General features: G+C 35.5%; 1 protein-coding gene across 1 annotated transcript in view; it reads right to left on the minus strand.

Annotated features, from left to right (window-relative positions):
• Nucleotides 1-6219: 6219 nt before the first annotated feature.
• The window catches only part of LOC128672570 (uncharacterized), a 76241-nt gene continuing 57691 nt past the window's right edge, over nucleotides 6220-24769 (minus strand). The window contains exons 5-8 of the mRNA XM_053749811.2: nucleotides 20259-20394; nucleotides 18911-19044; nucleotides 14977-15178; nucleotides 6220-7512 (exon numbers count right to left, since the gene is read on the minus strand). Coding sequence (XP_053605786.1) covers nucleotides 7427-7512; nucleotides 14977-15178; nucleotides 18911-19044; nucleotides 20259-20394 — 558 coding nt within the window. The 3' untranslated portion in view covers nucleotides 6220-7426. The remainder of the gene's footprint in view (nucleotides 7513-14976; nucleotides 15179-18910; nucleotides 19045-20258; nucleotides 20395-24769) is intronic.

Below are 24769 nucleotides of genomic sequence, written 5' to 3' on the forward strand. Positions count from 1 at the left end.
TATGTACCAGTAAGGAAACCTGCACACTGGTTGATTCTTATTAACTTGTGTGTGAAATGGAGAAGATAATGGCAAACCACTCCATTAATAATGCCAAGAAAGTTGTTGTGTGTGATTCATTCCACGTAATAACCACGACCCACAACCATGAGGAATACGACTATGAAGAAGAAGATTTTTATTTTATTTTACGACCTAACGCGCTTGTCTTATTAATACCACCTAGTAAAACCAGGGATTTGAGGTCTTACACCTTTCGTTTTTGTCTTAGGGTATTGTTTGGTATCTCCGGGAACTATAACATCAACAACTAATGCAGCCTACCCACAGACTGAAGAAAAAGGCAGACGATTTAAAGTTAAGCCAGTGTTTTGTTTTCTGTAGATAGTGTGTGTCTCTCTCCCTCTTTACTATCATGAGCAATCACAAGAATAGTGTAACTATTAACACCTTCTCGGTTCACTAAAGGGTTAAATTATGATCACAGTCTACGCAAAATCAATAGCAACAGTTTAAAAATGGCAGTGAAGTATTAAATAATCTGTGGCAGCTATTGTTATTTATTAACAATATCAGCGTGGGTTGCTGCGTTTTGCTCAACACATTGTGAGCCGGAAACGGTCGTTTGTGGCTTAAAATGGATCGTAAAATCGCTTTTATGAGTGGCCAGGTTGGGTGCCACTTCGGCTATTACTTGCCCATTTACGTATGAGAAATTAAATTAATCGTAGTGTGAGAATTTTCCGTTAGTTACGATCTTTATTCTCAAAATATCAGATTCATAAAATATTAAATTATCGAAATAGCAGAATATAGCCAAAGTACAATCAAGAAAAAATACCTTACATCGAATTAATTTTTTTATCCAAAAGAGTAAGTAGGCTTCTACGGGGTGTTAAAATTTACAATCGATGTGCAATTGATTGGCTCGTAAACTGTGGAATATACATACCAGAAGTAAGTTGTTTAAAGCAATAACCTTACTTAGAAAATATTACTTAAAATTTCATTTAAACAGCAAGTGTGACATGAATATAATATATAAAATAGATATTAATTTGAAAATTCTTAATACTTAATGATCATTTATTGACGTTAAAAATTTACTTACCAATTATAAGTCTACTGCCGACTTCCAAAGCGAAGGTTATTGCAATGCTTGAAATAAATATTTTTTATTTATTTCTGATGCTTCATATAAAATTTCTTACAAACATAGAGTATCTTATTACCATCGTATAGATAATTCCATAATTATTTCTCAAAATCACTTATAAAATCCGAGGATCTCATTATTATTATTATTAAACATTTTGTAGAATAGATCAAAGTAAATTTACCTAGAAATTGTTTGCTTTTGCCTGACCTGACATCTGTTTGGAAATTTGATCAAAAGTTGTGATTGTGACAGATTTGGATCGTCTTTTAATTACAAAATAGCTGTTACAAAAGATTATGGCAAAGGTAATATAAACCTTATATACCGGGTTAACATCTTAGATATATTTCATCCTGGTAAAGGTTCCTTCTTCTTGAAATTTTGCATACATATGGTTTGTAATATGGAATACATAGGGTGTCTTTCATCACGGAAATTAAATGTTACCGTGGGAAATTTACGCGGGCGAAACCACGGGCAAAAGCTAGTCTAACATAAAAACAAAGGAGCTGGAAAACTGATTAAGGTTTTACGCAAAGTTAAAGCAAGTAAAACCACGGGCGTAAGATTATAGATAATTCAGCTCGCAAGATTTTCTTTCCCGTTCCTATTTTCAACGCCTTTCTAAATTTTTATAAAGAAACGTTATTACTTTAATTATGTAAATGCAGCCTGCCCTGAACGCTGTAATCCTAATTTACTCAAAAACATGTTTCCAATAGTCTAAGAGTCCATGATAAGGTTTTGGTCTTTACGCGAGCGCGTCAGACTTTTTGAGTTTCGGGTCGCTCATCCTCCTTCTTCAGTATCGTGTGCGTGCGTGTCATGATATTGTCGATCCAACTATCACGATGTCTCCCCATTTGTGGCGATATATAGCTTCAATATTCAAGTACTTCGGAGACCTTGGTGTTTAGGATATATTTTTACCTGGCCGGACCCTCGGATCATTATAATGATACAATTATTTGACAAACCATACAATGATACATGTGGATCAAAACGCTTTGAGCCCTATATCTAAATATAAATATATGGAATAATTAAACGCTCAATATCTAACGCAATTGAGAATTGCCGTGTTATTTTTTTTTTTAATATATAGCTAAATTAAATATATAGCTATAATAAAAAAAATATTTAAACTATATTCTTTTCTTAATTTTATATCGACGTTCGAGTAATGACTCAAATTGCATCGCACCCCAAGGCTCCTCGCTCGCAAGGCTCCCCTACTATAAGGCTATAAGGGAAAGAGAACGAAATAAACTGAAGGAAATTACAGATAATACATCATTCTTTCCCAAAAAAAAAGTCTTTTACCTAAATACTTTGAAGGTAAGATTATATAGAGAGGAACAAATTAATAATGGTTTAAAGGTAGAAGCTGAAAGCGCTGAAGAACTATACACAATATTTGTTGGATAGGTTTAGCCATGGCCAATCATGAATATGGTACAAAAATCATGGTTCGTTTTTGATTAAAGATAATCTAGTAAAATGCTAACGTAGTAAATTTTATTACGCACACACGTGAGTTCGTCAAATTTCATGTTGTTCGTAGCGTGCACAGAAAATCGTAAGACACGCCATTTTGTTTAAACACAAGCGGCACGCCAGTTAAAAGCAACGTCAAATTTGACGGTACAACTCACCCTAACACTTGCAAGTTAAAGTTGACGAATGCCACTTTGAGCATCGAAAAAAATGGTACCTGACAAAATGTCAAATGGGGTATTCCCTAAACGGCAACTAACATTATTATTTCATCAGAAAAAGTACTTTTTAATGAATAAAAAAATGGATTTCGTTCGGTAGCCAATGTGGGATAAGTTTGAAACATAACTTTGTAACTAGAAGATTATAATAAAAACAAAAGAAAAGCGAATGAAATCCGGCCATTATAATGTCAAAGAAACTCTCGAAGAAATTAAAAAGTTCACTTTACCTGGCTAAGTTCCCGCCCGTATCGGAAACATGTCAAATACCCGAGTGTTTTTCTTCCTGTTTTCTTCCTTTCCTTGGCTCTTTCAGTGGGACTTGAGACTTGAGTTATCGGTTTACTATCGATTTTTGATGGCCGTGTGACTAGACTTTTAGGACAAGTTTTGTTTACGTGTCTTACATGTGTTTTTGCCGCCGAAAAGCAAAGATTTCATTGTTGTGTTCCAGTTTGTTGTTGAAGCGGTGAATGGTTAAGGCGTCCTGTGAACCGAAAGGTCCCAGATTCGAATCCTACACTTGCCACATGAGTTTGTATACTAATCTAACACATGTATAGTAGTTTTCATCGACCACCACTTTGCTTCCGTTGAAGGAAAACATCGTGACGAAACCTGCACTCTGCTCGATTTATCAACTTCTGTGTGAAATGGAGAAGGCAATGGCAAACCACTCCATTAATAGTGCCAAGAAAGTCGTTGTGTGTTTGATCCCACGTAATGACCACGACCCTCAGCCATGAATACGACTATGAAAGAAGTTCCAATTTGTTGAGTCCCGAGGGGCAGTGTAATTACGGTACTGTCTCAAAAGACAACATGCGTGGCTAAACCCATAGTGTTGCAGGCGATAATAGGCTGCGGTGACTGCTTTCCATCGGGTCACTACCTATTTACAACGTGGGGTATGTAGGAGTGAGATATATATATAAATATAGTTGTTAGGGGTTGTTGTATAGGGATACAAAAGCAGTTTTACCCCTTTTTACCTCAGCTTTTGTACACCTTTTAATGCAAATAAATTATCATTCATTCAACCTAACCTGCCTGACGTCATCTCATTTTGGAAATCGTTACATAACAGTTCACTAGGCAAATTATCAACTAGCTACCTTACATGACATGGTGTCTATAGTGTTCCTTCTCTAGAGCATACTATCCTCTAACATGAGGATGTTAGAGGTAACAGGGATCTAGTCTAGTCCAATCGCGGTGCAATCAATCCTAAAGAGGGATCAAGGTTCGATTTTGATCGCGGGCAAATAAAAAAGAAATATATACAAAAAATCATTTTAAATAATTATTTCAATAGAACAAACCAAAAAAAAAACTATTTCGTTTTGATAAATCATATAATTTCCCGTTTGTTGTACATCATATTACATCGAATTTATTTCAAGCATTGGTTAATTAATTACAAATTGTAATACTAATGGCTAAACAAGCCTTGTACCACAGTCAGGAGCTAAACCGCTAAGTGCTCCCCAGGGTGCCACTACATGAAAAGAGGGTATTCCTATATACCCACTTCGCTTGTCGGCTTTCTCGTTCGGTGTATTTTAAAACGGTGGTATAATTGTTAAAACGCCCGCCCATGGACCGAAAGGTCCCAGGTTTGAATCCTACTGGTGCCACATGAGTTTATATAGGTACAAACCAATCTGACTCATGTTTTATTGTTTTCATCGACCACCATTTGCTTCCTGTGCAGGAAAACATCGTAAAAAGACCTGCTTAGGTAGGTAATAGTTGATTGTTAACTTGTGTGAAATGGAGAAGGCATTGGCAAGAAAGTTGTTGTGTGTATCCACGTAACTCGACTGGCAACGATCCTCAGCCATGAGGAATATGACTACGAAGTTATAAACAATTGAATATAGTACAGCCGAACTCCAATTAAGCTAAACTGCGCTATGATCCATTAAAATTAAGATTTAACCCGTAGATATCCAAAAATCTAACCTCTAATTACATCTGCAAACTAATTTGTGCATAAAGTGCTGTATAATTTTGAGCTAATATATGCCTAATTGCTATTTTGTCATGAAGTGAAAAGCCTATATATTACCTGGATGGTGCAATATTATGCCTATATGTGTATAGTCGGCTTATGTTAAACATTTTCTATGTGTTGGCTTATGATGAGAGTTGAAGGTTTATTTAAACAGCTTCGTGGCTTATGGCCGCAAATATTTGTACCTGTGTCCTAGTTTCTGTGTGTGTGTCCATCGGACCAATGATACAAGCTAAGTCATTAATAAACGTTGAGAATTGTCCATTTTTTGTTATACCTAGCTTTTGATGAATTAACGTATAACATTTTTTGAATTAGTGAATCAAACGGACTGATACACTGGGAGCCCCGGGTTCGATCCCCTGGTCAAGGAATTTGAACATTTTCAGATTGACCCGGGTCTTGAATGTTTATCTATATACCTAAGTTACCTGTTCAAAGGCTTTTTCCGCCGTTACGCTTTCACGGATAATCCGCTGCACCGATTTTCACGAAATTTAGTATATATTTGAAAGCGGAACCGAAAAACGGACTTTCTCATTTATAACATTAATTGTATCTCCCTTTGGGATTCACGGCACATAGTCCGGTCCTTTGAGAGGCTTGCGTGGGAATATGGATCCAACACGTAGAGGCCCTTTGGAGAGTTTTGATGTTGTGTAGGTCTCCCGCCAAGACCCGCTCCCGGATATACTAATGAAATGATATGCCCATGAGCAGGTCTCGGCGGGAGTGTGAACTATTGCAGAATAATGGATAGAAGTACTGGTCTATAGAATGAAAATTGAATGGACTGAGAATGGGTTATTGCAAAGAGTTCGGTCACCTGCCATAATCAGTCAGTTATCAGACTATTCAGTGGCAGGTGGTGACTCGCCGCTCACTGGATGGGCCCCTCAAATCAATCGCCGTGATTGGCGACAAAGGGGCAACATTGACGTGGGCGGCTAAGGGTGTAGAGAGGTGAGTCTGCGGGGCGCGAAATCGTGGTGATCCAGTCCGACACCCCCGGCGTTATGACATTTTACACTTCCACCCTTCGAGCATATAGCTCTCGCAACTCCACTCTGGCCGGCCGATGAAGGCAAGCCAGAGGTAGGGGTACCTGTTACCTGTTTCCACTCCGACCTTGGGGAAGGAAGGCGGAGGTGAGGAACAGGGGCCTGCCCTGGGAGCAATCAGGTCCGTGGGGTCGCTACTCCCCTACTCCCCAACAGCTCGCCACAATACTATATTATATATTATTTTTGGAACTAAGTTCAACATATTTTATTCACGCTGTATCATAAAAACTAAAGGGTATCAAGAGAAATAAAACAATAACACCCGACATATATATAATTTGTATTAAATCAACAATATTTTTAGTCTTTACATTCTTTGGTATAGCAGCTCGTTTAGGTACAGTATCTATATTAAATTCACAATGTCCCGCTGACAGAATCAAATACATCTAAATATTTATTTATAACTTATATTTTATACAGTTTACAATTGACTAAAGACTTTAAATTCTCGATTTTTCCTCACATTTTGATGATGCGCTTTTTCAAGCGCTGAAGACAATCACAGGTTTTAACCTTTTGGAAATGTTTAGCTACATATATAACGGACTAGAAGAAAGTTTTCAGCGTGCCTATTCGATAATTTTATTAAATGTTTTTATATAAAAAACAGTAGGTATGTACTTAATGATACATTTTTCTCTTGTTGGATCAAAGATCCAGATCAATTATGATCGTTTGATTGAAAGATCGTTTGTCGTCGGTCAGTGCTTTTGGTATGTATTGGGACAAAACTTAAGACTTTCGTTTGAAACAAAAATATCAAAAGTAAGGACGTATGTGTTTGTGTCCTGTGTATAGTCGCTTGATTAATCTACAACATAACCAATGTATCGCATCGCGTCACTAATTACCCCAACATAGGCATAGTTATCCCGAAACGCAAGTAGCAAACTACTAGCGTCAAAGCTACAAATAGCTTTGGCAAAAAACGTGCCTGAGAAATATTAAAACAATGTTGATTACATTAAATTATTTAGTACTTACTAGTATGAACTAATAAAAGATTTTGAGGTCACTTAATGCTTATTCATAGTACCTTTATCTCAAGATACAATGTTTCTGTATGAATGAGTTCTTTTATAACACAAACATTGAATTACAAATTGTAATTGTCATCATTCTCTTTATTTTACTTTTAAATTTTTGGATTCTAAAGTTAAATAAAAATAAATATTTCAATAAAAATAAATTTAAAAACACATTATCATACCTGTTTTCCATGTAGGCGGGTGAACAATAATTAAAAACATGTTTTTTTTTTTTATTTTGATTTGGCTTCGTGAAGGCATGAATCTTGAGTAGCCAGTGTGTAGTAGCGTTTCAGGTTTTGCCATCGACATGCAAAGAAATAGATGTACCTAGAAGTTTAATAAAATTATTTCATAAGACTTTCATACCATAACTTCACTTAACTACCTTTTTTGTCGAGTAATTAAAGTCTTTGGTATATATTTAACTTATATATCTAAGTGTTGTTCGCCCAAACGAGCAAGATTATTAACACTAGTATTTGGCACGCTTGCAGTTTTGTAGATGACCCAGGTGACGTCACTGTAACAAAAAATACACAGTTATTTTACAATATCGCAACATATATGAGGTTATAACGACAGTGGCGCAGTGGTAAGGTTCTTGCCACTGAACCGAGAGGTCCCGGGTTCGATCCCCGGTCGGGTCATGATGGAAAATGATCTTTTTCTGATTGATCCGGGTCTTGGATGTTTATCTATATTATGTATTTGTTATAAAATATAGTATCGTTGAGTTAGTATCCCATAGTACAAGTCTCGAACTTACTTTGGGGCTAGCTCAATCTGTGTGATTTGTCCTAATATATTTATTTATTATTTATTTATAACATGGAGTTTTCTGTTGCAAGTTTGTGTTGTCTGATCGACGTATTTGTATCCCGTATTGAAACTGTATATAAGGCTGTAATATACATCCTTACACAATTTATATTTTCGTGTTTAGTTAAAAAGGTATTCATAATATCACAAAATTAGCAGCAGACTACAAGAATTCTCATGACGTTGCGCACTGACTTACAAAACCTTTTTTATGCAGTCGGGTAAAAAAGAAAGAGATCTTCGAGAAGCCTAAGTTTGGCAATGTAATATTCCCTTCTTCATAGTCGTATTCCTCATGAGTGAGGGTCGTGGTCATTACATGGAATGAAACACACGTAACAACTTTCGTGGCATTATTAATGGAGTGGTTTGTCATTTCCTTGCCTTCTCAATTTCACACACAAGTTAATAATCAATAAGTGTGCAGGTTTCCTCACGATGTTTCCCTTCACCGGAAGCAAGTGGTGGACGATGGAAACTACGATACGTGAGTCAGATTGGTATAAAAACTCATGTGGTACGAGTAGGATTCGAACCTGGGACCTTTCGATCCACAGGCTGGGATCTTAACCATTACACCACCACCGCTCCCAATGTAATATTAATATTATATTAATAGTAAGACTTTCCTAGACGGAATTCACAACGCTTTGCGCCAGGCCAAGGCTCCTGTAATTTAATTTTAATTTAAGCTTGCAAGTGTAGAAAGGAAGCTTAGTGTTGCAACAATATTTAATATTACACCTTTTAAACGATTTCCGTGTTCTAGAAGTGGTAAACCATCGCTTTATTGATCAGGAGGTCGTAGGTTCGAATCCTACAAGTTGTTACGTGTAGTTTTGTGAAATTTAGACTGTCAAATATGTATTCCGGTTTTTTAAAGCAATCATTATACTAGTGGCCGCCCGCGACTTTGTTCGCGTAAGGTAGCTTATATTACTCTTAAAAGATAGATACTAGCTCCTGCCCGCGGCTTCGCCCGCGTAAATTTATCTGCGAAAGCGGACGGTTTTCATACAAACTTTCACCCCCCCCCCCCCCCCATTGGAAAAAAGTAGCCTATGTTTGAACGGGTGTCTTTAACTACATGCATACCAAATTTCATCAAAATTTGTCTGTTTAGCGGTGAAAGCGGAACAGACAGATAGACAGACTTATAGTATGCATATAATGTTAAAAATGACTATTTACCATAGAGAATTACTTATTTTTATCTGACTGAATTCTCAGCTTGGAATACCCAAAATACCCAAACTTATGGCCGATAGTAATCATATCAAAACGCAAATTAATATATTGATGAAATCAAGTACCCTCGTAAATAAGATTACTGCCAGAAAGGGCAGTGAACTTGAAATAGAAATAATATTATTTCTCATTTACGAAGCCAATTTCCTCCGAGACACGGACGGATGTGAATTTCGTGAAAAAATAAGTAAGAAAAAAAAAACAACGCATTTTTAGTATTCCGCACCCTAAGGATAAAACGGTATCCTGTTACTAGACTCCGCTATCTGTCTGTCTGTCTATCCGTTTGTCGCCATTTCATTAACCGTAATAGTTAGATACCTATTTGAAATTAGAGATGATATATTTCTGTTGTCACTATAACAACAAAAACTAGAACACATAATGAAATAAATATTTCGGAATAGCTCACAGACAACAAATGAGATTTTTTTGCCATTTTATAGATTACGGAACCCTTTGATCGCGATACCGATTCGGACTTTGCTGGTTTTTTAACTTAAATACAGTTTTTATAGTTTTTTAACTTTAATACATAACAGTCGACCTTGAGAAAAGATTTAACTGGTACATAAAAATGTACCGGTCAATGATATATTTTTTGTACACGGGTAGAATATAACCTGGGATAATATAAAGGGTACTTTTTATCCCGAAATTCCCACAGAAGCGAAGCTTCGGGGTGCTAGTAAAACTAGAATTCCCACTAATATTATAATAGTGAAATTTAAGTTTGTGGGTATGTTTGTAATTCTTTACGCTCAAATTTTTATCAAATTTGGTGTTGAGGATTTTGGACCTTGGATTAATAGGGTACTTTTTATACCGAAAGTACAGGATACCCTTATTTATTTTTTATAGAAATTCAAGTGCGACTGACCTTATCTAGCATGATGGGAAGCAGAGATGAAGTCTAAGGTGCGTGTAACAACACGCAAGCTCAAAAAAAAAAATAAACATCACGATAATAGCTATCATAGTGCTAATATATGCAACCTACTAATGTATAGTGATCTAATAACACTACTTTATAAAAGGTCACTGACCTCAACCGAATGAGAGGCTTCATCTCATTTGCGAAGACAATTTCCTCCAACTCTGCGGCACAGAGGAGCCTTGTGCGAAGTTATAAATATCTTCGGTGTCTGTATCCGCTGGCCAATAGCTATCTTTGTTATTATTATTCCACTCATAGGTTAGGGATACACACTTTATTCAAAAGAAAATACTTATACTCCCGTGTTTATAAAAGCCACGAAAAAAAAAAACAATATTAAAAGCCTAGAAATAGCCACGTTTGTCAGGAAATTTCTATCTATTTACCCAAATAATGGACACACACGCAATTAACACACGACACAAAAACAGATTAATACTATCTATAACACACTTCAAAATAGTCCTTATGTACAATCTATTAAAATATATAATAAAAACCCGGAAAAGAAGACACTACATTCATAAATAAATTCAAATCATTACTAATTTTGAAGAGTATTAAAATGACAAAACAGCTTATGATTGTGAATTATCTCAATAGACTCGTAGTAAAAATAGTAAAAATTGACCGTTTAATTTGAATTTCGCTTATTTATATTTGACAAGATCTGAGACGCGTAATTTGAATCCTACGCACCGCATGTAAATATATTCTTTCTAATATTATTTGTATTATGTAATCTGACAGTTATAGCGCAATAATTTTGTAAAATTTTAATTTTAAATTGCTACACTGGGCACATGTTTAACTGCACAATATTTTGTATTCCTTATGCTGTACATATTTTCATATAAATTAATTATGAATTATGGATTGGTGGAATAATGTTTTTTTCTTTTTAATATATGTATAAAACCTACATTTGTTAATTGACGTCCTTGGCGAAAAGGCTGCGGTGAAGTTTGTTGCGCCGCTTCTTCTTCACCTGCGCTTTGGAAGTCGGCAGAGTAGACTTTGTTTAAGTATTTTTTTTGACGTCAAAAGTGATGTATATCATCCTAAATTGAATTTGAATTTGTCCATTCCGAGGAATTTTTTTTATACTTTTTCTATATTCTACTAATATTATAAATGCGAAAATTTGTGATGTCTGTATGTTTGTTACTCTTTCACGAAAAATCTACTGGACGGATTGTTATGAAATTTGGTACATGGGTAGAATATAACATAGAATAATACATAGGGTACTTTTTATCCCACAACTTCTATGGGAGCAAAGCCCCGGGGCGCAGTTAGACGTTAATATACATAAAATGCAAAGATGACTGATCTATCAACGCACAGCCCAAACTACTGGACGGTTCGGGGTGAAATTTGGTATGCAGACAATGTGGTTTAGGTCAGACTGAGCACTCGGAATAATTGACATTTTTAAAAAGAGTTGGTGTATCACTTTTCAGGGTTCAATAAAGGGAAGCTATCCGATCGAAACTTCACTTTAAATCGATTTCGTCCAATCGCTATGACTTTTCAGAAATTCCATCTTTATGGTAATGCAATAGGGGTTGTAAGTTGGTATGGAACCCTATTTTGTGACCGTCTATCAAGACATTAATTTGTTAATAGAAGAGAGCTAGACTCGATCGAATAGCTTCCCTTTATGGAACCCTGAAAAATCATACACCAACTCTTTCTAAGAATATCAATTATTCCGAGTGCTCAGTCTGAACGCGGTTCAATCCCGTAGATTATGATAATTTAATGTCCGAAATGACGGCGTACTTTGGGATGCCTCTATGCCAGAATCAATTTCCATCGCAAATAGTACGTGACCCGTTGATCACGATGTTATTACGCTAGACAGAGCCATAGTCGATTTAATAGTATCACTGTTCAATAATAAAATTTTAATTAATAATAAAAATGAATAAATAATTGAAAATAACGTTATTGCCAAACTTAGTATTACAATAGAACATATTAATATTTATTTTAGTTTTAAAGATATACATTTATCATCATATCAAGGCGACAAAGGAATGTCTCAGCTTCTGTTGTCTCCAATAAAAGTTTGTCGGAGAAAACGCTGATTTTCAGACACACCTGTCTCTGAGATTTTATGTGGGTGTTAATGTATAAAGTAAAATTTTGAGGATTTTTTGTATGGAACCGGTTATAGAAACAATGTTTATTGATTTCATTACGCATACAGGTTAGTCCATGCATATGTTATGTTAAGAATGTAATTTTGGAAATTACTACTGGAATGTGATGTTTAAGCTTACATTTTATTTTTTTACTTCAGCAACTAAAACCTTTTCGATAGTTGATTGGATTTAAAATGAAATTATTCATGTAGACGACAAGTTTGATTCCTAAATCTAGGGAAGAAAATAAACCTGGTATTACTAAACGCAAGCCTCTGCATTCAATAAAACTAGCTCAATTTCCTTCAGAACTCATATCTTTGATGGACACTTTAGTGTTACAAAATATGTCATATCGCGTCTATATGCTGCCATAAGTACCAGACACTGACATACTTATTGCAAATATGAAGTTGTGACATAAAAGAAAGATAATTCTCCTTCATAGATTATAACGCTGGTTTAACTCAACGTATGCGTGAAACCAGCGAATACTCTCTCTAACTTCGTGATTTCTTTCTAACCCTTTTAATTATAAAAAGGTACATAAATACATATTTCAAATTCAACTTCTTAAAATATGCATTTTGTCTCGTTCTGTCATATAAAATATTGTGAAGTCCGGTGTTACAAATACTTTAAATTAATGTGTGCTTTAACATTATCACTACATAGTACAAAACAAACTCGCATTTCGTTGTCTGTTTGTTTGTTCATGTTTGCTTAAAATTTTAAAACTACACAATGGATTTTGACTCGGGTTTTTATAATCTACAAATTAACTTGGGGCAAAAATATTTTTTTCTATATATGTATGTATGTACACTAGGTACTTTAGAACAGTTGGTCTGATTTTGATGAAATTTAAAAGGTAGATAGGATCTATGAATATAATTTTTAAGTTCGTCGGGCAACAAAATCGGTTAAGTCGTTTTTGAAATAATCATAATTTTGTTAAAATTTATTGTGTTCGCGGCGAACAACTACCAGTTAAATTAATTCAAGCGGAAGATTTAAGTTATAATAATGATTTTACGCGATCGAATTCGGTAGGGGCCGCTAGTTATGCATGAGTGGTTAGTAAGTCATTAGGCTCAGTCTAGCATACTTGTATACAGGTCAATGTCGTTACCGGATTACTGAGGCGTGCCACGTGTTTCTAGTATGCAACGTACGCGGAACTGCTTTGGCAAGTACTGTAACAGCATTTGGACCTGTTACCAGTTTGAAGCACTTGAATATGTTATGGCTTTGTGCTTAATGTAATTGTGTACCTAGTAGTTATATAATTAGTGCCAAGTGGAGTTCTCAAATGTTATATGTGAAACTAGATGTCTGCGAATCTGTTCAAAGCCCAAAGTAGCCTGTGCAACCAGGTTTTCAACTCTAACAATACTTACTTAGACCCTTCTCTTCATGGTCGTATTAATCATGGCTGAGGGTCGTGATCATTACGTGGAATGAAACACACATAACAACTTTCTGGGCATTAGTAATGAAGTGGTTTGTCATTGCCTTCTCCATTTCACACACAAGTTAATAATCAACCAGTGTGCAGGTTTCCTCACGATGTTTTCCTTCACCGGAAGAAAATGGTGGCCGATGAAAATTACTATACATGAGTCAGATTAGTATACAACTCATGTGGAACGAGTAGGATTCGAACTCATCACAAATAAAACTTAATGTTTCACAAATTGTATACGACGAAATGCAAATAATAATTGTATAAAAACTGTTATTTTGTACAAACTCCGCTAAGCTAAACACACATAAAAATAATGTAAATTTTTGTTCAATTACAATTTGAGGTACTTTTTAAAATTAATTTAGCCATTTTGATAAATAGTCATTCATTATACACTTTTTAATGTCATCATGACTGGTGCCGCAGAGGCCTGAATATAGGTTGTGACTTGACTGTATTTATAAGGCGCTGAATTTGTAGAAAGATGTGAGTTAGTATAAGACGTCGAGTAACGGACGTCCGTCGTCTCTTCCCTTGACGTCCGTCGTCGCCAGTGTTGCCAGGCTTTGGCAGCAACAACGACGAAGATAATTAGTTACTTCGAATATTTATTAAAATACGTAAGTTCATACAGTTCTATATGTGTGGTATAGGTAGGTATAGAACCTCTTCTATATATAATCGGTTTATACATAAACAAACAAAAGTGTTCGTCATATTAGAAAATGCACCAGAATTTCCTCTAGGTTTAAATGAAATTTTAATTCGTATTCTGTTGAATGTTCATGTTACGTTACAAAGTGCTGAATATTCTGGATTTTGAAACGGTCTCATATTTCAAGAACGCAATAAAAATTCTATGTTAGATACAAATAAAATGTACATCACTTATTGACGTCAAAAAATTACTTATCAATCTTAGTCTACCGCCGGCTTCCAAAGCGCAGGTGAAGAAGAAGCGGCGCAACAAACTTCACCGCAGCCTTTTCTCCAAGGACGTCAATAATTGACAAATGTAGATCATATAATAATATGTAGGTGGAATTAGTAGGGACACGGGGTACCTACTAATGCCACGATGTAGGTATACAAGTGACACAAATCTTCAATAAAAAAATTATACATCTAAAATACGGCATTTTTTTTTTATTGTTTCGTTTGGTTCCTAAGTAAGGTTTTTGAAAAATGAATCATTCTTTTTTCAAAAACCTTACTTAAAGTATATGAAGTTAAGTTAACTTAGATGAAGGTTGATAGATAGACGTCACAATATCGGTCTTTCGTAGGCAGTAAAAGAAAAATTACTTATGTAAATAATTAATTATTTTATTTTTAATTATACCTATTCGAAAAGATACTAACCTCTTTCAATTTTAGGATCACTGTTGGCGGAGTAAAGGGCTACTGTGGAGTCTTCTCTATACAAGTCTGCTACTTTCGCCTCGCACCGTAATATAGGGGCGCCCCTCTCGTAATGCGCCGGCCAGAGTTGGATCTGAACGAACAGATCAGCGCGGAACAGACCTTCAGTCGACGGGTGCACTTGGTACAACCCTGGCATGACCTGGGGACAAAGCATAGTATATTAATATTAACTAATATACGTAAGTAAGTCATTCTATTCTTAAAAATTACTTAAACGTTTCCAGATATAATATCGAAAGTATTGCCACCCTACAGAAGACGCCTTTAATGCGATTGTGACAATTGGATCTCAGAAGTCGGGACACGGCTGCGCGAATTATAACAAAGTCAACACTAGACGAGCCATTTGATGCGGAAATGTCGTAAGGACATTTTCAAGACACTACAGAAATTGAAATAATTCTGGCAACTAAGAATATTTCTTTAGTGATATATATTTTTTTAAATATGTGAAATACAATTTTGCTGCGCTCTGTATGTTGGCTCAAGTGCAGCATTAACCAGATACATAGAACAAATGACTAAAATGTTTTCGTAATATATTTTTTATACTATCAAATAGGGAAACAGGCATACGGCCCACCTGATGTTAAGTGGTCACCACAGGCTATCAACGCCTGCGCACGCGCCTTACGCTTACTTTGTGGCCTAGTATCTTTTGCCCTGTAATTACACTGCCTCTCTCAGACCTTTAAACAGGAACACAACTGTTGTGTTCCTGTTACATTGTTACAATGCTAGCGCTGCTTTTTGCCAGATATAGAGATCGTGAGGTACCCATGCAGACGACCTTTGCACCAAGTCTCTCTGGTTAGTATATTTAATAACTTAAAATGCTTTCTGTATCCGTCAGTTGGAATCCAGGTAAGTATATGGGTCCATCTCTTAGGCTGCATTTGACAAACGTACGGTACAGAGAGCGAGGTAGGTCGGGTGAGCTTGGGGCATTCGACAGACATTGGAAGGAGAAGACCAAAGAAAGGGACGCGTGGAAATTGAGAGGGCAGGCTTTTGCCCAGCAGTGTGACATGTTATAGCTGTTTAAAAAAAACCTTTCAAAATTGTCTAAAAATAACCGGAAACTAAATTTTAAACATGTCAAAGTTTAAAGCGGTCCATTTACTTAAACTATGGTTATTCGTCAGGCTCTGAAAATGCAAATTCTAGTTCAACAGAATATTATCAAAGGAAATGGCGGACATGCTAAAATGAAATCTACACGCCGTAATCAAAGTGGATTCGAATGAAATGGTGAATATAAAAGAGTGAATATATATAATTATGAGAGTTTAATAACCTTGCCGTGATACAGTTCGATTAGCTTTGTTGACTAAATTGTTTTGATGCAACGATGATGACCCCGCTGGCGCTGTGGTAAAGTGATTGCCTCTGAACCGAGAGGTCCCGGGTTCGAACCCCTGTCGGGTCATGATGGATTTGAAAAAGATCTTATTCTGACTGGCCCGGGTCTATTTATAGATGTATTTGTTATAAAATATAGTATCGTTGACTTAGTATCCCGATTACTCGCTTGCCCATTCGCCACCCTATCTCGTAAAAAATAGTTCTTTTCAAATCCTATTTCTATCAAAATGTCTAATTTCCACCTTCTCGACAGAAATTAAGTTCGTTAGGAGACGCCAGCCGGACTAAGCACTTAATATAGCGATAGTTCCAGTCTAAAACTAACTGTAACTCAATTTATTTTCCTAAAGTTAGCTTCATCTAAGCCGCGCCGAGTTTATTTAGCACTTTATTAACATACAAACGCATTCAGCAAAGAGTGAAACTTGTATTTCTACAAGTTTTAAGCTTTCGAGAGCTTTTGGTGCGAGATCTCTGAAGAATACCGGGATTTTGAGCTTAAATTTCAAATTTTATTAAACTTCCGTGTTTGTTTGGACGTTATTCGCAACTAGGTGTTGCCTGCGGCTTTGATGACAAAATTTAATTTGTGTCACTCTTATTAAATACTATTGACCCTAAATTAGTATTTTTTGTTTATACATAGTTTATGTCCATACATAGTCCGTCCAGTCATAGTTACAGTAATTCAAAATCGGAGTCAGTAAATCAATATTTATATGGCCTATTTATTCATGATGGAATCAATGACTATCAGTGACTTAATATATAACTTAGTATACACTTAAGAATTTGTATGACACCGCAGATACTCCTGTATCGGTGGAGTCTCATTATTCTTCACAAATATGATTCGCCGAGTCGACACGCTAGGAAGAAGAATATAGGTAAAGAAGAATCCACCAATACATTATATTCATTAATCATTATTTATAATGAAATGTCTGTATATGTTATGCTTTCACTGCTAAACCATTTGACTATTAAATATAGGTTTTTCAATGTAATTCAGCCTTTCAAATTTCATTATACACTTTTAAAAATATCAACTAGTTGATTGCAATGGGGGAACATTCACGTATAAAGTGGAAAATTTTGCTAGGTTTCATGAAAAATTGGTAAAAAAAAAATAGTTTTCATTGGGACTGATAAAAATTTTAATGAAATTTGAAAATTTTAATGAAATTTGAAAATTTTATGATCAATCAAGAGTACAAATTTCAATCAGGTACCTAAATGTTGAAACAAGGATTTTGTTAATTAATTAATTTGGATTTGGAAGACATAATTCAAAACTGTCATTTTACTGCTCGAAGGAAGGATTTTATCAAGTTGCGTTTAAGAAATGCAATTGTAGATGAATTTTATCAAAGTAGGTACAAATACGACGACAATAGAAAAGCGGGTTCCAGAACTCCGAGGCTCAATGGATAATGATGCAACCGTAAAAAAAATGAGAGAAAGAAGTACCACGTACAATTTTTTATCAATCAATATAATATATAAAACTCTTCTGATTGACTGACTGACTGACAGACTACGTACAGCCGAAACTACTGGGCGTAGGAAGATGAAATTTGGCATGTAGGTTCCCTGGCGAGTATAGGCGAGCATTAAGAGAGGATCTTTGGAAATTATACCCCGAAGAGGATGACAGAGGTGAAAAAAATGATATGAAACTTCTACACCGTTGAAGTTAGTGACTTGAAAATTTGGATTTTGGTTGTTTACAACAAATTAACAAATGCGTGTTTCAGATTTTTCTGAAAATTAACCCTCAACCCCTTCAAAAGGGGGGTGAAATATTGTAAGGAACTTAATAAAAAATAAAAAATTAAAAGCTGAAAATTGGAAAACAAACTCTTCATCATTTTTCTTAAAGAATGACCGAGATTTTACTATGAAATTTACGCGGGCGAAGCCGCGGCAAAAATCTAGTTAAAATATAAATAGCCACTACAAAATCTACTCTACAAATAAACATATTTAATTCGAACAAAAGTTCGTGCAGTTTTCAATAGTTTATTCAAAACGGAGAACAATAACCCGCGGATTCTCTGGCTTACCCACAGTACGTCTGCAGCATTAAAACTTGCCAGGACACTATTGTTCTAACTATTTCTGATGACGAATAATGCATTTATTTCAAGCTCTTATACAGATTAATTCGGGCACCGAAATGCATTCCAAAACAGAATTCTTAATATATAAACATAGTGCTTTTCATACAATTTTAGTATTTTTCCACGCATCCCCATAAATAAATAAAATTGACACATTTCACGCAGTGAGCAGGTTTCCTCACGATGTTTTCCTTGACCGGAATCAAGTGGTTATTAAAACTACTATTCATTTCATACATATACTGGTATGCGAATACAAACTCATGTGGCGCGAACAGGATAAACATATTTCTTTTGTCTATGGATATAATCATGAGACGTTCCGGTTCACATCCTTTATCATCACCGATAAATCTATACAGCTCGATAAATAATGAACTCACAGGAAGGTCGTTGATGTAGAACTCGAGGACGGATGGAGGGCGACTGGGACCTGAAGAACAGTTGGCTTTCATGACGTCCCCTGGCGTGTAGTAGTTCTGGCTCGTGTGTATTGTCGGTGACGACGGTGGGAGCACTGTGGACAGGCAAAGAGTTTGTGATCTTGTATTTATAACCTCAATACTCAGTGACTGACACTAAGCACTAAGCTACTATCGTGGGTTCAATGGAATCTAACACAGAGACGGTCAAAACACCCGAACCGCAGACAAATATTTGTGATCGCAAGTATAATATTCGGCGACGCTGGGAATCGAACCCAGCCAGGTCGAGATAGCGGATGGAAGTCGATAGTAAAATTGGAGCCCCGAATGACATTATCATAAACGTAATGGCACAATTTAATGCCGTCTAAATTTAAATGACATGTACTGCGCAAGAACATGTTGGATTTGTAGTGGATAGCATGCTCCTCTTTATTTATTTATATTTGCATACCTATATTCGGTAAAACATGTAGGTTTAATTCATTTTGACATCAATTTGTCTATTTGTACTCATGTTTTTGGCAAATAAATGTTTTCTTTCTTTCTTTCTTTCTTTACATCCTTGTCTTCATCGACCCACTGCCGGACCGGACCGGTTCGACCCTTCTGCCTGGACCAGGGGAAAGCTCTATTAACATCACCAAGATTTCATGGATATGGATTTCATAAAAAAATGCTTTTACACATAAAACTGAAAACATATTCTCTAGTTAGTAGAGTAAAAAGAACATAATTTGCAGGCATCTCATATATGTACTTACAATATGTTACGTAGCGCATTCGAAAAATATGTGCTTACATTACAAGTAACCGCGAAATATTCTGAGGCATCTCAGCTGCGGAAACTTTTATTTCCGACAAAAATAAATGGGTTAAGTGAGACGAGCTACACGAAGTACTTTCACGGCTGTCACGGTACGTGTTCCTGCATGTTTCAGATACAGTTGGAATCCAGATTTTTATTTAAACACTATATTAAGCCGCGATGCATGCGTTTAACGATTTAACGAGTGAATAGCATTTTTTCCGGAATAAATGGTAGCCTATGTAAGGGATACTTTTTATCCCGGAAAAAATTGTGTAAGAAGGCTTCGTACTCGTAATAATATATCTATATTTAGGTTAGGTTACAACTTAGGTATTTCATTTTGTAATAGAACAGCTGATTTTTTTTCGCGATTTCGGAGTTACTCCCCATACTAAAAGTTGTTCAGAATCATGTGACTGAGCATGTAGACAAAATATTGCCAATGTATAAAAAGTCGCCGTGTATATGGTGTAGTAATAGTATATTGTTTCTTACCCACAACTTCCATGTTATTGGAGACGATGGATGTGGCGAAGGAGGGAGCGTCGGCAGTCACCTCACAACTGAAGTTCCCGGACAGGCCGAAGCTAACCCTGGTGAGTACTACTTGACTCTGATTTGACCGCGCCAGCTGTTGGTAACAAAATGTATTTTAGTCTTTATTGAATAAAAACAATTGTACAGTGTTTGGAGTGTTTGATTCTCTTTAAGAATCTTCCTTAGGTATAATCCAGCCACGGATTAATAAACTTCACATTTTTTTCTGTGAGTCTAGCGGTCTGATCGATTGGGCCCCAGCTGTTAGTGGTAAATGATAGCTTCAAGCCATTTGATTTTTTAATATAGGTACTTCCGATCGAGCTAAAAGATTTATTGTATATGTAATGAATTCTAGAAATAAAAGATTATCTTTTGATAAAATGTTACTATTCATTGCAGTAGCCCAAAACTTTGTGATTGATTTAATGTATTATTTTTATTTGATTTTTTATTTAATATCCTTGTAATATATTGTTTTTTGAAATAAATGAATGTAAATGTGATCTCAATTTTAACACATTACTTTACACTATTACATATGTACTTATAATTAAATCACAGGGATCTGAATGTGTAATATGTTTAAGAAATAGGCATTTAAAATCACCATTCACCACTATGCCCTGCGGCGCGTTATCTATAACAGGTATTGAGAGCGAGACAATTCGAGCTTGATGAGTAGATATTTTTTTAACCCCGGTCAACATAAGGATGGAGTGTTATAAGTTTAACGTGTCTGTGTATCTGTTTGTGTCATCGTAGCAGTGAAACCTCTCGTACAATCGTTTGTGTAATATAGTTTTGATTATATTTCATTTGTTTGAGCATCTGTAATCAAAAAATTCAACCAAACATTATTATCTTAAGGAAAAATCTCTCTAACCATCTGGGAAACTGCTGAAAATAAGGAAAAGGATACAAAGCACCAGGTTATTATCGCGTTGGGTCGTGAAATAAGAGGTTGGTAGATAAAGGGTTGAATTTATGAACATCTGGTGTCTGCGTGACGGCGAAACATAGCCTTGGGAAAAGTGGGATAGTGTGAGAATTGCTTGGAACTAGAATGAAACGGGTTTGAAACGGGAATGTTGTGTATTTTTGCAATTCCGAATACAATTTGTAAATATTGAAGTAAGTATGAACATATTATATTTGCAAGGTTTAATTTACTAAGAGTGACAGAGTTAAAATCAACGTCAAATTTGACGGTGCAACTTCTCCTTAATGAGTTTCTTCGGGCATTTCATTTCAGTAGAGATGCCAGTTAAGTAGTTTGATGACGATAATTTAAAATTTAATGTGAAAAAATGCCTTTGATGGTGTGTATACATATACTTTACACAATTTCCTTATATTTTATTACGAAATTCCATGCGAAATATATGCAGTAAGCAAACTTACATATTGAAAATTAGTATGCATACTGTAATTTTAACAAACCGTTTAATCTTCAAAGGAATTAACTCATACGAACTAAACGTTAAGTAGGACGGACTCAAAAGGAATTTCAATTCATAGTTTAATCAAAATGCCAGCCTGGCATTGGACAAAGGGTCGGAAAGATAACAATAATAATGTATTATAGAATGTTTTGGAGGCGTTCGAGCAACGGTTCGTAAGGCTGTATGTGGTGTACAGCTGAAACTGAAGCGATTTCTATCCAACTAGCTTTTACCCCCGCTTTGCCCGCGTGATTTTCCCACGGGAACAGTTATTTTTCCGGGATGAAAGGTATCCTATATGCTTCTTCGTACTTAAAACTACATGTATGCAAAACTTCAAGAAGATTGGTTGAGTAGATAAAGCGTGAAGAGGTTACAAACTTACTTACGCATTTATAATATTTAGTAGAATAAATAGTTTATTTTAGGTACTTGTGATAATAGCACTATACATTTTCTATGTAAACGTTGATGCCTATTTGATTATGTAATCGCACAATTTTGTGCATAATAGTGTAAAAAATAATATAAAAAAACATTTCACAATATTCAAATGTCCTAACCAAACGGCGACGTGCTTCGTTATTTTGTTGGAATTTAGACACGGGTTACACCTGAATCAAATTAGTACTTGGGCGACTGAACCATCCTACCCAGAAGGGCTTATAGTACATGTCGCCTGTAATTACCAGTAACTGACATCATACGGTCAACTGGTCTTAATAACTGGATTTGGACTGAGCGATGCTTTGACGCTGAACTCTCTAAATGATTAGGGAATCAATTTAATAGTTTGTAGTAGTGGTCGCCTGTACGTCGTTGGAGGTCCTGGGTTTGATTCCCAGCTTGGGCAAATATTTGTGCATGTGCACAACAGATCCAGAACCGCAAATATATACTAGCTTTTGCCCGCGGCTTCTCCCGCATCAATTTCTCACGCAGAGATCTATCATTTCTTGTAATATTTCACGAATGTCGATTGAAGAGAAACATACAAACTCACTTTATCATTTATCATAGATATTAAATGAAATCGAAAAAGTGGAATAGGATTGAGCGAATCTGAAATTTATATTAGGACTCGGTTGCATAGAATATTGTTTGTTCTCCAACAATACAGGCCATGGGAAAAGCATGTATTATTATATAGATACACAACCATATATACAACCAGATATACAACCATAGAACAAACTCATATTCGGTCTATGTTAGATTTAAATTATGTTTTGAAATAATGCATAGAAGAATTTCCAAATCCGTTTCGAAAATTTGCAGGAATTCCCATTCCAGACAAGAACCGGTCAGTTCAAAGCGAATCTCTATAAAATGTAGTTTCAAAAAAAGCTTTTTTATTGATACAACAAAAAATATGTTGCATATATTCAAATGAATTTGATTCGAAATAGACTAACGAAATTCCATTGGATGTTAAAATATATCGTCTCTTCTCACTACAATGAACAAAAGACCAGAAATAAAAATGTCTATTTATAATTAAATCACAGGGATCTGAATGTGTAATATGTTTCCAACCCTATGTGTCCTACCACTCGCACATTGAAGGGCCTGTATGATGCCAAAGACAGTACTGCACTTCTGGTAGTGTTTGTGACGTTATCTATATATACAAATCGTGACGTAACTTACAGAAGTGACATATGATATGACAAATATATAATTTTGTATGGAGCGTTTCAAATAAAATATGTGTGATTTCATTTTTATCGTATCTTTGAAAGCATTGTCATTGTCACAATAATTATTTCGCTGGCATTTCTAATAGTCTTTGAGACATCGAAATAGCGACAGATAACTAGCTCATCGCCAATGAGCAGAATCTTTAGTGAAAATCCTCTTAATCGTCTTGTACAATTTCGCACGGGAGAAACTGAGCAGTTGGTACATACTAATGTTTGATCGCTCCCAAACAGTGTGTCATGAAACGTACAAAGCCTCATGGTGTCAGTTGAAAATCAGCTATGACTTCCACAATAATATGCTAAACCTTTTTTTTTTTTACAAAATATTAAGTAATTAATAATATATTTTTCCTCGAATAATTCATTTGCATACTATTGGAACCTATACATACAGGGTGTCAAATCAAGAATGCAAAGTAATACCCTGTATATATATATATATATATATATATATATATATATATATATATATATATATATATATATATATATATATATATATAATACTTTGAGTACTTTTAATCTCAATCAAGTCTGACAGAAAGTAATGATGAGTTTTAAGGTTTCACACTTAAGCTCAAAAACTCCTATTCACTCATGCTTTGAAGATCCCTAAATTGTATGATTAGGAAAATTCCGAAATAAATTATGCCTTTGTTTTGTCCTATAATCCTTTCTTTGCATGAAAGAAAGTCTCTATTCTCAAATTTGTGAATGGAAGACATTTCTTTGAACAAAATCGAAGCCATCGAAATAAAATCGTGCTCCAACAATATTCCCAGTTTCCTTTGCGACACAAAACTAAGCACTCTACCTGAGCACAACCTTTCAGGTCCCGATCTAAGAACGAACATTAGCTGCATTGAGCATGCGACCGTTTCGCGAAGCATCACACGCAAGGATGAATTCCATAGACGTATAGGGTAAATAGATTGCACATGCCATATTTTTCTATATCTGTGCGCATTACCGGTTGCTATCTCACTTCTTTTATCTATGTATCTCACTATATACTACTTTTTATTTTCTGTTTTCAAACTAGAATCTTCCTCTCATTTTTGCATGTTTCTATTTGATTCAGCGTTATATTACCGCAAAGCCCGGTTCTGTGAACCTGAAAGTAGACGACAAAAATTGGAACATTCAGCTGAGAATTTATAACACAGAACTTGTACTTGACGTCAACTTTCTTTGAGAATTCTAATTTTGCTTGTAAGCGACCGAAGCTGTGGGCCCCTTAGTCGCCTCGTACGTCTTCCACATGACGAAGAAAATTGAAGTCGTACGTTGAAGAAAAAGGAGTCCCGCTAACGTTGCGCTA

The sequence above is a fragment of the Plodia interpunctella genome, chromosome 9, assembly GCF_027563975.2.
Source record: "Plodia interpunctella isolate USDA-ARS_2022_Savannah chromosome 9, ilPloInte3.2, whole genome shotgun sequence".
Taxonomy (NCBI): domain Eukaryota; kingdom Metazoa; phylum Arthropoda; class Insecta; order Lepidoptera; family Pyralidae; genus Plodia; species Plodia interpunctella.